This window comes from Equus przewalskii, chromosome 3, assembly GCF_037783145.1.
Source record: "Equus przewalskii isolate Varuska chromosome 3, EquPr2, whole genome shotgun sequence".
NCBI lineage: Eukaryota > Metazoa > Chordata > Mammalia > Perissodactyla > Equidae > Equus > Equus przewalskii.
In genome coordinates, this window is record NC_091833.1 from 109,497,445 (window position 1) to 109,509,612 (window position 12,168).

The 12,168-nt window shown below is 36.8% G+C and overlaps 1 protein-coding gene across 4 annotated transcripts in view; it reads left to right on the forward strand.

Annotated features, from left to right (window-relative positions):
- The first annotated feature begins 1,534 nt into the window (after positions 1-1,534).
- RAB28 (RAB28, member RAS oncogene family) overlaps positions 1,535-12,168 on the forward strand; it is an 89,265-nt gene continuing 78,631 nt past the window's right edge. The window contains exons 1-3 of one of the 4 annotated variants that reach the window (XM_008522525.2): positions 1,535-1,888; positions 6,558-6,654; positions 11,979-12,067. In XM_008522525.2, the coding sequence (XP_008520747.2) occupies positions 1,814-1,888; positions 6,558-6,654; positions 11,979-12,067 (261 nt within the window). In that variant the 5' untranslated portion in view covers positions 1,535-1,813. Of the gene's footprint in view, positions 2,354-6,557; positions 6,655-11,978; positions 12,068-12,168 lie in introns of all 4 variants that reach the window. The other 3 variants (XM_008522518.2, XM_070613225.1, XM_070613226.1) reach the window with 3 other exon arrangements.

Below are 12,168 nucleotides of genomic sequence, written 5' to 3' on the forward strand. Positions count from 1 at the left end.
AAAGAACTGGGAGCTGATACTAGCTACTATTGTGGACCAGCGTTATCTACAGATGAAGAGACTGAGGCTCTACACAACTGGAAAGCAGTGATGCTCCAACATGGACCATATCTAATAATGATGATGAGGGTGATAATTACAGTGGTTAATATTGAGGGCTTACTATATGTTAAGTACTGTGTTACTTTACATTGATTACTTTATTTAATTCTCAAGCCTATGAAGGAGGTATTATCTCTTTTTTATAGACGAGGAAACTGTGGCCCAAGGTCACACAGCTCGTAAGTGCAGGTCTGTGATTAGAACTCCAGCGCTGTCTCCAGGGCCGGGCACTTCTTTTCACTGTGCTGCTTGCCATTTTCCACGGACTACTGCCTCTGAGCTAAGCTTCTTGTGACGTAAGCTTTCTTATCTGTAAACAGGGATAATTCTACCTATTTTACGGAGTTCCCATGAGGAGTGAACCGATAATTTATGTAAAGTAATTCACAATGGGACAAACATAGTAGGCAGGAATTACTATTGTAGAATTTGTTTCCCTATATTGAAATTTTCATTTACATCTTATACCTATCCTACTGGACTGAGATCATCCAGGACAACAGTTCTCAAACTTTTTGGACTCAGGGCCCCTCTACACTCTGAAGAATTATTGTGAACCCTAAAAGGCTTTGTTTATGTGAGTTATAGCTATCATTACTGCATTGAAATTAATAGTGAGAAATGTTTGAAACAGAATAAGAAGCAAATGCTCCTTCAGATGCCAGAGCGATAATGTCATACACATCACGAACGCTCCGGAAAACTTTTCTGTGTACTTTTGAGAGAATGAACGTGGAAAAGGAAAAAAAAAAAAAAGGTGTTTGTATTATGAAAATAGTTTTGACTTCATCAGGATTCCCCCACCCCTACCCTGATGGTTCCCCGGAAGACACTTTGAGCACTACCGCTCTAGGGTGTGCGGTTGATGAATGAATCTACGGATTCTGTGGCTCGTACGAAGAAGCTCCAGACAGGCCAAAACAAGAGGCCGTGACAGAGCTCCACCGCACTCAGGGCGGCCACTGCAGCTTCCCCACCGGCAGCACTGGACTTAGCAACCGCCCCCTCCGCAGCCGCGCGGCCGCTCCTCCCGGGGCGCGACCCCCGGCGCCCAACCCAGCTCCAGGGGCCCCTCCTCTGTGCGCTACGCCCGGCAACCAGCTTGCGGGACGCCCAGAGACAGGCCCCGCCCCGCTGCCTCTCCTCCAACTCCCGGCTTCCATGGCAACCGCGGCGCGCAGCCCAGGCGTCATTCGCCCCAACACACATTGGGCTAAACCATTCGCCTCAGGGATCTTCTCAGGGCGAGAGCGAAGCCAGGGAATTTGACAGAACGTCTGCGAGCCACTCCGCTCCAATTTTTCTAACTAGTGTGAATAATACATTTCCAACTTTCCTCTCGCCACCTGCCCCTCCGAGGATAGCGCCGCGCTTCGCCTGCTCGGCTCGAATGCCTACCCCATCCCAGGCCTGCAAATGGCCTGGCCCGCCGGGGAGACTCGCGGTCAGCGCGGGTTGGCGGAGAGGCGGGGGTGCGCGCCCAGCGTTGCGCGCAGGGGGCGGGGCGTCGCGCAGGGGGAGGGGAGGTGGGCAAGATGGCGCCTGGCAATAGTTTCCCTCTGGATACCTTCAGCGGCCGCTGAGACACTGGGGCTGGGGGTCCTGCCCCCACTGCCGCCCTTCCTCCTCTCCCCCGCCCCCGGAGACCCCTCCTTCCCTTCTTTCCTCTACGTCGGGGGGAGGGGGAGGCGGGCCTGGTTCCCAGGACACCATGTCGGACTCTGAGGAGGAGAGCCAGGACCGGCAACTCAAAATCGTCGTGCTGGGGGACGGCACCTCCGGGAAGGTCAGTCCTCGAGCGGGCCCGCTGTCCCAGGCCTGCAGGAACCCCGGCGCGGCCCTGGCGCCCCCAGCCTCCTCCCCGCCGCCCGGCGTCGCCTCATTACCCCGAGTGCCGGGACCTCTGGGCCCGAGCCCGCCTTGGGCCGGACGCGAAGGAGGCGCTTGGTGAAGGCCGACGAGAGCCGTCCACCTCCTCTTAAATTAAATTAAAAAAAAAAAAGTCACTTCCCAACTCCCTGCCTGGATGGGAACTCCTACTTCTTCTTCAAGACTCGGGTCAGCATCGCCTCCTTGGGAAGCTTTCCAGCTTCTCGTCTCTGAGGACTGGCAAGGATCTGCCAAGGCATCTCACCTCTTTTTACTTTAGTCCGGGTTACACTTTGCCGGCCCCCGGACCCCCCGCTCCCTTTTTACCGTTTGGATGCATTGGGAGCTCCCAAGAGCTTGGCTCTGGAATCAGATTCCCGGGGTGAGAGCTGGGGCTCCATCACTTAACTTGTCGGGTCATTGGAGGGCAAATTGCAAGCCTATTTGTGCTTCATCTGTAAGATGGGTATTGATAGGGGTCGCCTCAAAGGGTTAAGTGTGCAAATACACATTAAATGTGAAAATCCACATAAAGCTTTCAGAACATGGTGTGCACTCAATAAACGTTAGTTGGTGTTTTATGGCATCATACCTGTTCTTGTCTGTTGCCAGCACAGCACCTGTCAGCACAAGCATTCCTTCAACAAATATCTGTTGAGCTCCTGTTAGGGGCTGGTTGCTGAGGGTAGAGCTGCTAGCATGATGGAGAGGATCCTTGCCTTAAGGTCTAGACTCCGGTGATGGTTGGTTGAGTGAATGAGAGTGAGTGCGTGCATGAGAACATCCGGCAGCCCAGTCCCCTTAACTCCTAGGCAGAGGTCTTTAACCCGGGGTTGTGGAGCTCCTGAAATGCAATAAACATTGTCTGGTACTTGCTCTTTGGAGAGGGTCTGTAGGATCTCAAAGGGTCTGTGACACAGACCGCAAATAAAGTGAAGAGCCTCTGCCCGGGGTGCATTCACACCTGTCGATTCTGTCAAAGATGCCAGCACTCTTTCTGGGAATATTGCTAAAGTTTGCCTCCTTTCTTCTTCACTCCTTTTCCCCCAATCAGAGTCTTCAGAAATGTAGCTGATTACAGTTACCAGTTTCCCGATTCCAGCTTCACGTTTCCCTGTTGCTAGTATAGTTTGGACCTTGGTTTCTGTGGTGACGATTGCTCTTTGCCTCTTCCCTGGCCGTTGGCACTGCACAGCTGCTCCTGTGTTTGGTTCTGAGATTGGAGTTCGGAGGGCCTATGGGAAAGATGTCATTCAAATGCAAAATTTGGGGAATTCTAATTTCTTTCTTGCCCTCCCCGATATTCTGTTATTGATTTTTATGGCTGAGGAAAATCAACTTAGTATGTTCTGATTACTTTTAAATATTTTGGAGAAGGAAAGAACTTGGGATCACTTTTCTTTATAAAGTATTAACTGTATGAATTTTTGTACAAGAAAAACAATTTTCTGAATGGATGAATTGTTTTAAATAAATCGCCGTTGTTTCTAACACCCTTATTCAATAAAAATTTTGTTTTATATTTTTATAGTTTTCTCATCATTCATATTTTCTTTTGAATGCCTTCTAATTTTTCATTTCCTAAATCTTTTTATGGTCAACTCATAACTGAATTTATTTCCTGTTTAAAACTATAATAATCTATAGCACTAATACACTTGTAAAAAGACACAAAAATTGCCCATCATTCTGCATTCTATTGCAATTCTTTAAACTTTTGTTTTTTTTCTCCTAGTAGTTGTTACAGTATATGTATTAGTTGAAATTTGTTCATAATTTTGTATCTAGGTTTTTTATTTAGGCTGTCATACATTTTCTTCGTGTTGCTAATTTACTGTGAATAATTATGGCTTTTTATCTTTGTCTAAAATTCTGTCTGGTGTAGGACAAAGCATAATTTTTGCTGTTCACTGTTGTTGAATTAGGATTATTTTTTTACTTCAAAGGATAAGATAACAGTGATACTCTTTATGGTGTTCTGATTTAGTCTTCATCATCTTGACTAATTTAAAACCGTAAAGGCTTTTTTCTGCCATAAATTTCTGCATATAAGCGTCAGAAACCTAACCTTTTTTCGTTGTTCATATGTCAAGCGTTTTCTTCCCCCCTTCATACCCTATTCAGCTCTCAAATTATTGTCAGCTACCAACATTCCCATTCTGTTTCCTTTGCTGTCCTTTTCTTCTATGAATTCAGCCTCTCTTTCCTTCTTATTTGTATCCTGATTTAACTCCTGGCCATTTTTCTTAGCATTAGTTTTTCTTGCTAGTTCTAACTCAGGGCATTTTTATACACACTGACAGAAGCAATAAAGTTTGAGATGACCACTTACAGTTTCTCCAAGAGAAATATAGCTCCTCCTCCTAGTAACACGTGTTTCTATTTCTTTCCTGTGTTGATTCATACTTTTGATTTTGTTAACATATTTCTTAAGATTTTTTTGAGGCAAAATATTCTTTTATGGTGTTTTCTCAGTATTAGTAAATGTAGTATTGTTAAAATTGTTAGCAGAAGTGGGCCAAACCAAGAAAAAAATTTTTTTTTGAATCAGATAAAAACATTTTAGATATGGTAGATGATTGTTCACCTCATAATTGTTTAAGAAGGGCATTTATACAATGACTTGAGAGAAATTATTAAATGTGAAAGATGGCACAAAGTCTAGATAATTGAAGAGGAAACGCCTCCCACTGATTTGGCTCATCTTCTGTTTAATTTTTATAGTAAGATGTCTGGAGAGGATATAAGAACCCATTTTAATTGTTCTGTTTTCTCAATGACCAGTACTTCTAACAGATTGTCAAATAGAGGTCCTATCTTTATGTTTGCCTCAAAAATGTGAGGCTAGGGCTTTCACAATCTAGAAGTCCCATTTCCAAGAAAAGAACCTTAGAGTTTTTCTGAATATTCATTAATATAAAAATATTGAACTTTGAGAATCTTAAAGGAAAGTGAAAAATTACCTTAAATGACATTATGCTGATGTTGTATGTGCCTTGAATTTCTCTTGGACTTATAAAAGTGTTTCAACCATCCATATAAACATTTTTAAATATCTGTAATAGTATAAGTAGTGATAATTCTTTTTATCTAGAACTCTCAGCCTCTTTACAGATGATTTTGTGCTCTAAGTTAAACAAGCTCAATGGCATAAATAAGGCTAAATAAAAACCAAAAGGCTTTAAAAAGGAATGCTTACCTTTTTTATTCTGACCTCTGAATTTCCCATATTGTTATATGCTTCAAGGAAGCCAAATACATTTTCATTTTGTTGTAGTGAATTTATTTCTCAGTGTCTAGCAGAACCTCCTTTTCAGGGTGCTCAGTAAATATTGACCAGATATCTTAGAAATTTATTACAAATCCTGAGTATTAAGAGAACTGGAGTTAGGGTGTGCAAATTGCCATTTGTGTGAAAAATATGATTCTTGTGTCAAGAGAAATTTTAGGTTTTTTTGTTTAAAAGAATTGAAATTTGGCTAGGTTTTCTTTTGTACTGCTGTAATTATGTGATAATTAATTATAATAAGCTATCTTGGAAATTTTATCTTAGTTTTTGTAATTTTAGGAGTTGACATCTAATTTTAACTTTAAAATTAAAAAAGACTGTTTTTCCTTAATTTTGGGAGTCTGTCTTGAAGAGCATAAAAGCTTCATGAAGCTGTGTTTCCCTTCTTTTTGGGAAAGTTTACAAGTAAATAGTGCATTTAAAATGTTTAAGAAGTTTTTGAGTTATTTCTCTTATTAACAGAATGATTAATTATTCGTTTGCTTTGATAAGAAATGGTACCCTAAAAGGCGGCTTGAGAGTTTTGAATAGGACTTTGAGTCGTTGTTACAAACGTGCAGATAGATATCTGATCTGGTTATAATACTCTTGTGACTTTTAAGCTTTATGATTCTTGGATGGAAAATATTTATTTTTGCTTGCTTAATATTAATCTTAAAAATACCAGCTTCTTTATTTGAGAGATAAATATTATCAGAGTCATTCTGTAGAATTATTTTCATTTAACATCTTTAATACAGAGAAAAATTAGACCCTTAAAGATACTTTTCCTGTGGGGAAAAAGAAAAGAAATTCTATAAACAGATTTTTCCCTCCTTAGTTAGTACTTCTTCTTATTGGCTGAGAGCACAAACTACTCAGAATATTTAACCTCAGAAGTGAAACTTTTGAGTTCTCTGAAATTTGTATTGAACTGATACATGTGGATATATAAGATTCAGATCTTCAGTCTGAATCTTTAGTTTTAGTTTTCTAAACTAAATCTTTTAGTTTTCTCTTTTGATAAATCTCAAATTCTAATTTCCCAGCAGGAGAAGGAGCTTGACAATCAGGGGATTGAAAGAGATCTAAGGGATTAGTCTGTTGTCCTCAGAGATAGCTGCTGGCAAGTGAAACTTACCTGGTGGATTGTTTAGTCCCTCCTCCCCTTGTAACTGATCAGAACTGCTTAAAGCTGCTTGTTGGAGTAATAGGAGTATAAATATTAAGATTACTTAATAAGATTTAGTAGTGACTTTATGTTTACATTTCTAAAACAAAGGCAGTAATTTTGATATTCTGTGCATCAATTTTTTAGACCTCCTTGGCTACGTGTTTTGCTCAAGAAACTTTTGGGAAACAGTACAAACAAACTATAGGACTGGATTTCTTTTTGAGAAGGATAACATTGCCAGGTAAGAGACTAAAAAGTCTTAACATAGAAAATTGTGCATATCTTACAATAAGAGACATAAGCAGAAATGTTTAAATAAATTTTGGGGCTGCTTTTGCATGAACATACGTGTAATCAGTAAATCTATCTTAGGGAGGTTAAATTTCATCAGCAGCATCTACCGTGAAGACATATTGTCCCTAGGTGTGAGAAAAAAGTTTATATACTCCCTGACTCTCCCACTGTTTTTGACCACTACATATTTTTCAATGATAAACAATAGTTGCTTATAAAATTCTGAAAAGTTAAAAAAAAATCAAATGCCATGCAATTATCAACAGATATGGTATAAACTAAATGTGAAAAGACAGGAAAGGATTATTTTTTTAAATATTATTTTGATTAGCCTCTGCTTCAGTTTTTTGTTTGAGAGAAAGTTGGAACAGAAGTATAATGTAGCTATGGAACTTCTCTGCTCTAATATGTGAATGCTGTTTTATGCAAGGCAGCATGAAATTGCTGGCATTTAATAGACCACTAAAATTTAGGGTCCCTAGGCACTCATAAAAATACAGTTTGAGCATTCAAGATGTTTCAGTTCACCATGCAAAGAAACTATTTAGATGCCAGTTGCAGCACATTTTGTGGGAAATACAGGGAAATAATAACAAAAAAAGAGTGGTTTCTGTTTTAAGTTAGTTTCTGAACAATTGGGGCTTTAAAATGCTCTGTCCATTCACTTGTGATGGTTAAATTATGTTTAAAGTATTTTATTAAAAGCAGTTTATCTTTGTAACTTTGTAAACCAGTCCATCCCTCTCTCCTCTGAGGAAACGCATTTGAATAAAAACGGTTACCTATGTAGTGTCAGATTCATATACTGAACGTGAGTGATATAGTGGGAAGGGGTTTAATAAATTTCAATATTGCTGAAGTATGTTCACTTCTCAAACACCCCATCTATCAGACAACTCTCCATAAAAGTTTTAGAGCAGTTAATGAAAACTTTTGGTAATGGAAGGTATTCTGCTTATCTCTCTAGTAATATACCCTGTTATATTGTTTGATCATCTGTATTTGGCTACCAATGAAAAATAAATTAGAAGATATAGCATGAGAAAAGAATTCCAATTTTCCAATACTAAGTTATTGTTCAGCAAGAGGTTTAATGAGAAACATATGCGTATTTTGTTTCATTTGTATTTTCTTTTAATGTATTCAAAACTGAAAATCTCATTTTATTTTTATTATTCTCTTATAGGTAGGTTAATGCTACATTCAGAATATTAACAGCAGTCATCAGCAGAATGTGTGCACAGATCATATAATATGCATGCTGAAAACTTATTTTTACAAGAGTTTTTTCAGAAATGCCAGTTATACACAAAGAACCTCAATATGTATTTAGTATTAACTATTTTGTTTTGAAGCTAATTAGCAAAAGCACCAATTTTCTGTATTGTTAATATTGTTTAATTTTTCTGATTTTTTTTTAGTTCAAAGAGTTAAATGAAGGAACAAGCACCTATTCAAACATTAAAAACATTTTAAGACTGGTTTTGGACATTTTATATATGTGATGTGATGATTTCTGATCTGTTGCACATTACTACCAATATTTAGATTTTGATTACTTTGTAACACATATTTGGTATTTTTGAAATCCAAATTTATAGTATAATATTTTAGAGTTAGAAAGTACTTAGGTTAAAAAATGTTATTAGGAAATGTGTCCTCTTAATGAATGTATATTTTAATTTTTCTGATTAAGTTTTTATTTTGATGGGCAGAGTTCCAGAAAAAATTTTTTTTTAAAGGCAGTTGGTTCTATGCTACTTAATGGACTTAAAATTATGGTAGAAATTTCAATAGGAAAAATTTGTTTTAATGTAAGTTGATTTTATATAATTAATAGGTACATTAAGAAATGAAGTGAATAAATTACAAGGTTTATAGTATATCCTTTATGTACTTTAACCTTAATTTTAATTTATTGTAAGTGTCAAATGTAGGATGATTAATAATTGAATCATTTACTAAAATATTACAGGCAGCATTATTGAATTTATAGTAAAGCAACACAGTAGGTGAATCTAATATTTGTTAGTATTCTAGTAAGTCTTCTGTCCATTTAGATTGTTAGAGATGTAATACCTCCTGTCCATCTATTGACATTTTCCTCATGCAAGTTTTCAAGGTCATTACTTTGGAAATACTCATCCATTTTAGTATATTTCATGATTCGGTATGCTGTATAGTCTGGATGCAACCACTGTGCAGATTTTACTGCTTAAAACAGGGTATCTGTTAGTCAGAGATTCTGCTGATAGAGCTTCTTAAGAGCCTTAGTCAAAATACTTTCAGGAAGCTTGTGGGTACAGTCCAGTAAACAGCGTTCTACTGTGAAAAGGATTTCTAAGTCTTTAGTACAAGAAGTGGGCAGACTTGTGTTTTTAGTTCCATCTTGACTATGCAGCACTTTAAGTAAGGTTAACCAAGGCACCAAGTGTACTTTTACAAGGTCACTGTTGAATCCTCTTGGTGGCTTTGGTTCATACCAAAAGCAGCTTACCTGTATTTTGTCACCTCATTTATTTTATTTTTTCCCCTAGTTACATGTCGTTTCTTACAGAGGAGCAGGAATTTTTTTAGCATTTTGCATTTAGGATTAAATTGCTGACAATTTCCTTAATGTTCTTTGATTAGTTAGAAATTTATATTAGATGGATTCTTGATTTTTAAAAATTTTGCAATGTTGATTATTTGAATACTTTTCTATAGCTTTATAGGTATGCCATTTTGAAAATATACTAGGAGACTTAGGTTTATGCTTGCAAAGACCAAAATGAATATTGATTTGAATTCCATCCTTCTGTGATTTGGTTCTCCAAATAGGGAACCCCCATTTATGTTTATTTTTATGTGTTACCAAGCCTAAAATTCATATGTGGAAGTTAAAAATATATTTCTAGATGTTCGATATAACTATGAAGTTAATATCATTTATTGAAGCTATAACGATAGTGATTTTTTTTTGTTGTTGGCTAACATTGTATATTAGTGGGTTATCAGTAATGCATAACTATTTTTATTTCTGAGGCACTAGAATATGTGTATTAAAAACAAGCCAACAGCAACAAACAGTGTTTATTTGGAAAGGTATGGATTTAAAAAAATACTCTCAATGCATGAATATAAACCTATCAGGAGACAAGTGAATAAACAATTTAGAGTCTTGAAATGATGTAGTCAGAATTTGAAAACATGTAATGAAGATCATGTGGCTAAAGGATATATTTGAAGTGTTCACAACACCTAGTTCAGGTAGGATCTGAATATCAGAATTTAAAGGAAAAAAGCTTCATATTTCTTGATATGAAGTTAAGTGACAAGGTTTATTGGCCTTGAATAAAATGGGAGTAAATGTTTTTTATTAAGTATTGCCTGAATTCTTACTCTAAAAAAGATAATATTGTTAGGCACTGTTTTTTGAAGTATACAAATGGCTATAAAGAATTTTGCAAGTAAAATGAATCGAGTACTGCCTGTTTATCTAGGGGCTCCTGAAACTATTTTATGCTATAGTTCTAGTGACAGCTAGTCCTTTCTCACCTGCTTGATTTGAGACAGCATTATAGGAGAATGAGTTCAGCTTGGAATCTTAAAATTTTAGATTTTTAAGAAATTGGGTTTTTACAAGTTGTTGGATAAGTCTTAGTCTGTGACGTTCTGGTTTTCATATTCATAGAGCTTTAAGAACATTTTGGTCATTACTCTGTGAGCATTGAAAGAGGATGTATGTGAGAATGATGACGGGTAGTAGCTCTCATTAATGCTAATGGAAGTACCTCATGTGAATCCTCTGCACACTGACAGATGGAACAGACCTACATCCAAATAACGGAAAGATTGTAATACAAACCTAACAAAACTTGAGTTAAGGGTAAAACTTGGCTGGTTAATCCAGTGTCATATTTTGTTTTCAGTTGCAAAGTTGAAGGGTGTGACTAACATTCTCCAATTTTAGTGTTTTACATTGGTATAAAAATTCACATCTTTATAATCCTTTTTTTTTGAAGTGAGACAATGTTTTTAGTGTCTTTTTATTTTGAGTTTTCCCAATTTGCAAATCATTCATAAATATACATTTTTCATGTGGGAGCTCATTTCTAAGGTACTGTTTGAGAGTTTGTCTACATTTGGAGAAAACTTCATGATGCTATTAGGAGAAATAATTTGAAGTGTTAAATGAAAGGGTATAGTGGACATGGTCTTTAACTTTTGTAGTTTAGTCATTAATTGCATTGTTAAGAGAGAATAGTTTATAAATTTTTCTGTCAACCAAATATTTTGAAAAATGGACAAAAGAATTTTAAAGATTGCCTTTTAGTATTTTAGAATGCTTTTATAATACTTGTATGGGGAAGAAGATTTGTTACAGTGTTTTATGAAGGCTTTGAAGCACATATAGTTTGTTTCAATGGAAATTCTTTCAACAGGTATAAATGCATCACAATATTTAGTGATATCCTGGGTATGTATCCTATGTCAGTTCTGAAGAGGGCTATCAAACGTGTTTATATTTATAGGTTAAATTTGAAAACATTATTTTTAAAGTATGTTAACTATTGTGTATAGAGCTGACATTCAAGTTAAAATTTATTCATTTGATTTGAAAGTATGGGTCCATTTTTGTAGTCTGTTATTAATCTATGAGTTTTAGAACGTATAGAATTTAGAGCTTACAGCAAAATTCATTATGTGCAATAGGGTAGGTTAGTATATAAAGTTCAATTTTTATTTTAAAGTATATTTCTTAACCCCACATATAAGTGCTTTGTTGTTCTATTCTCTGTTTAAGAAAATTTTGCTTTATTTTCTTTTGTTTGTTTTTTGTTTTTTTGAGGAAGATTAGCCCTGATCTTACATCTGTGCCCATCTTCCTCTACTTTATATGTGGGATGCCTGTCACAGTATGGCTTGACAAGCGGTGCGTAGGTCCGCACCTGGGATCCAAACCCATGAACCCCTCGCCGCTGAAGTGGAATGTGCAAAATTAACTGCTGCGCTACCAGGCCGACCCCTTATTTTCTTTTGTTTTGAAGGTGATTATAAATATGGTTACATGGAAATGAGGTAAAAGTATAAACCTAAATTCACCCACTATGATTTCTTTTGACAAGATTATTTCACAGTTCCACATATTGGACCAAATGATCATGCTGAATAAAAGGCAAATTAGGTTCAGAGTTTATCATTGTGACTTAGTGTTCTGTGAAACTGGATTCAGTTGTTATATTGTTACTTAACTTTTTTTGTATTCTTATTTTTCTTTTTTTATTTTAGGAAACTTGAATGTTACTCTTCAAGTTTGGGACATAGGAGGGCAGACAATAGGAGGCAAAATGTTGGATAAATATATCTATGGAGCACAGGTATGACATGAATTCTATGATTATTCCAATACTGAAAATACTCTCCTCACAAACACACAAGCAGGTACACACACACACAGACACACAGACACACAGACACA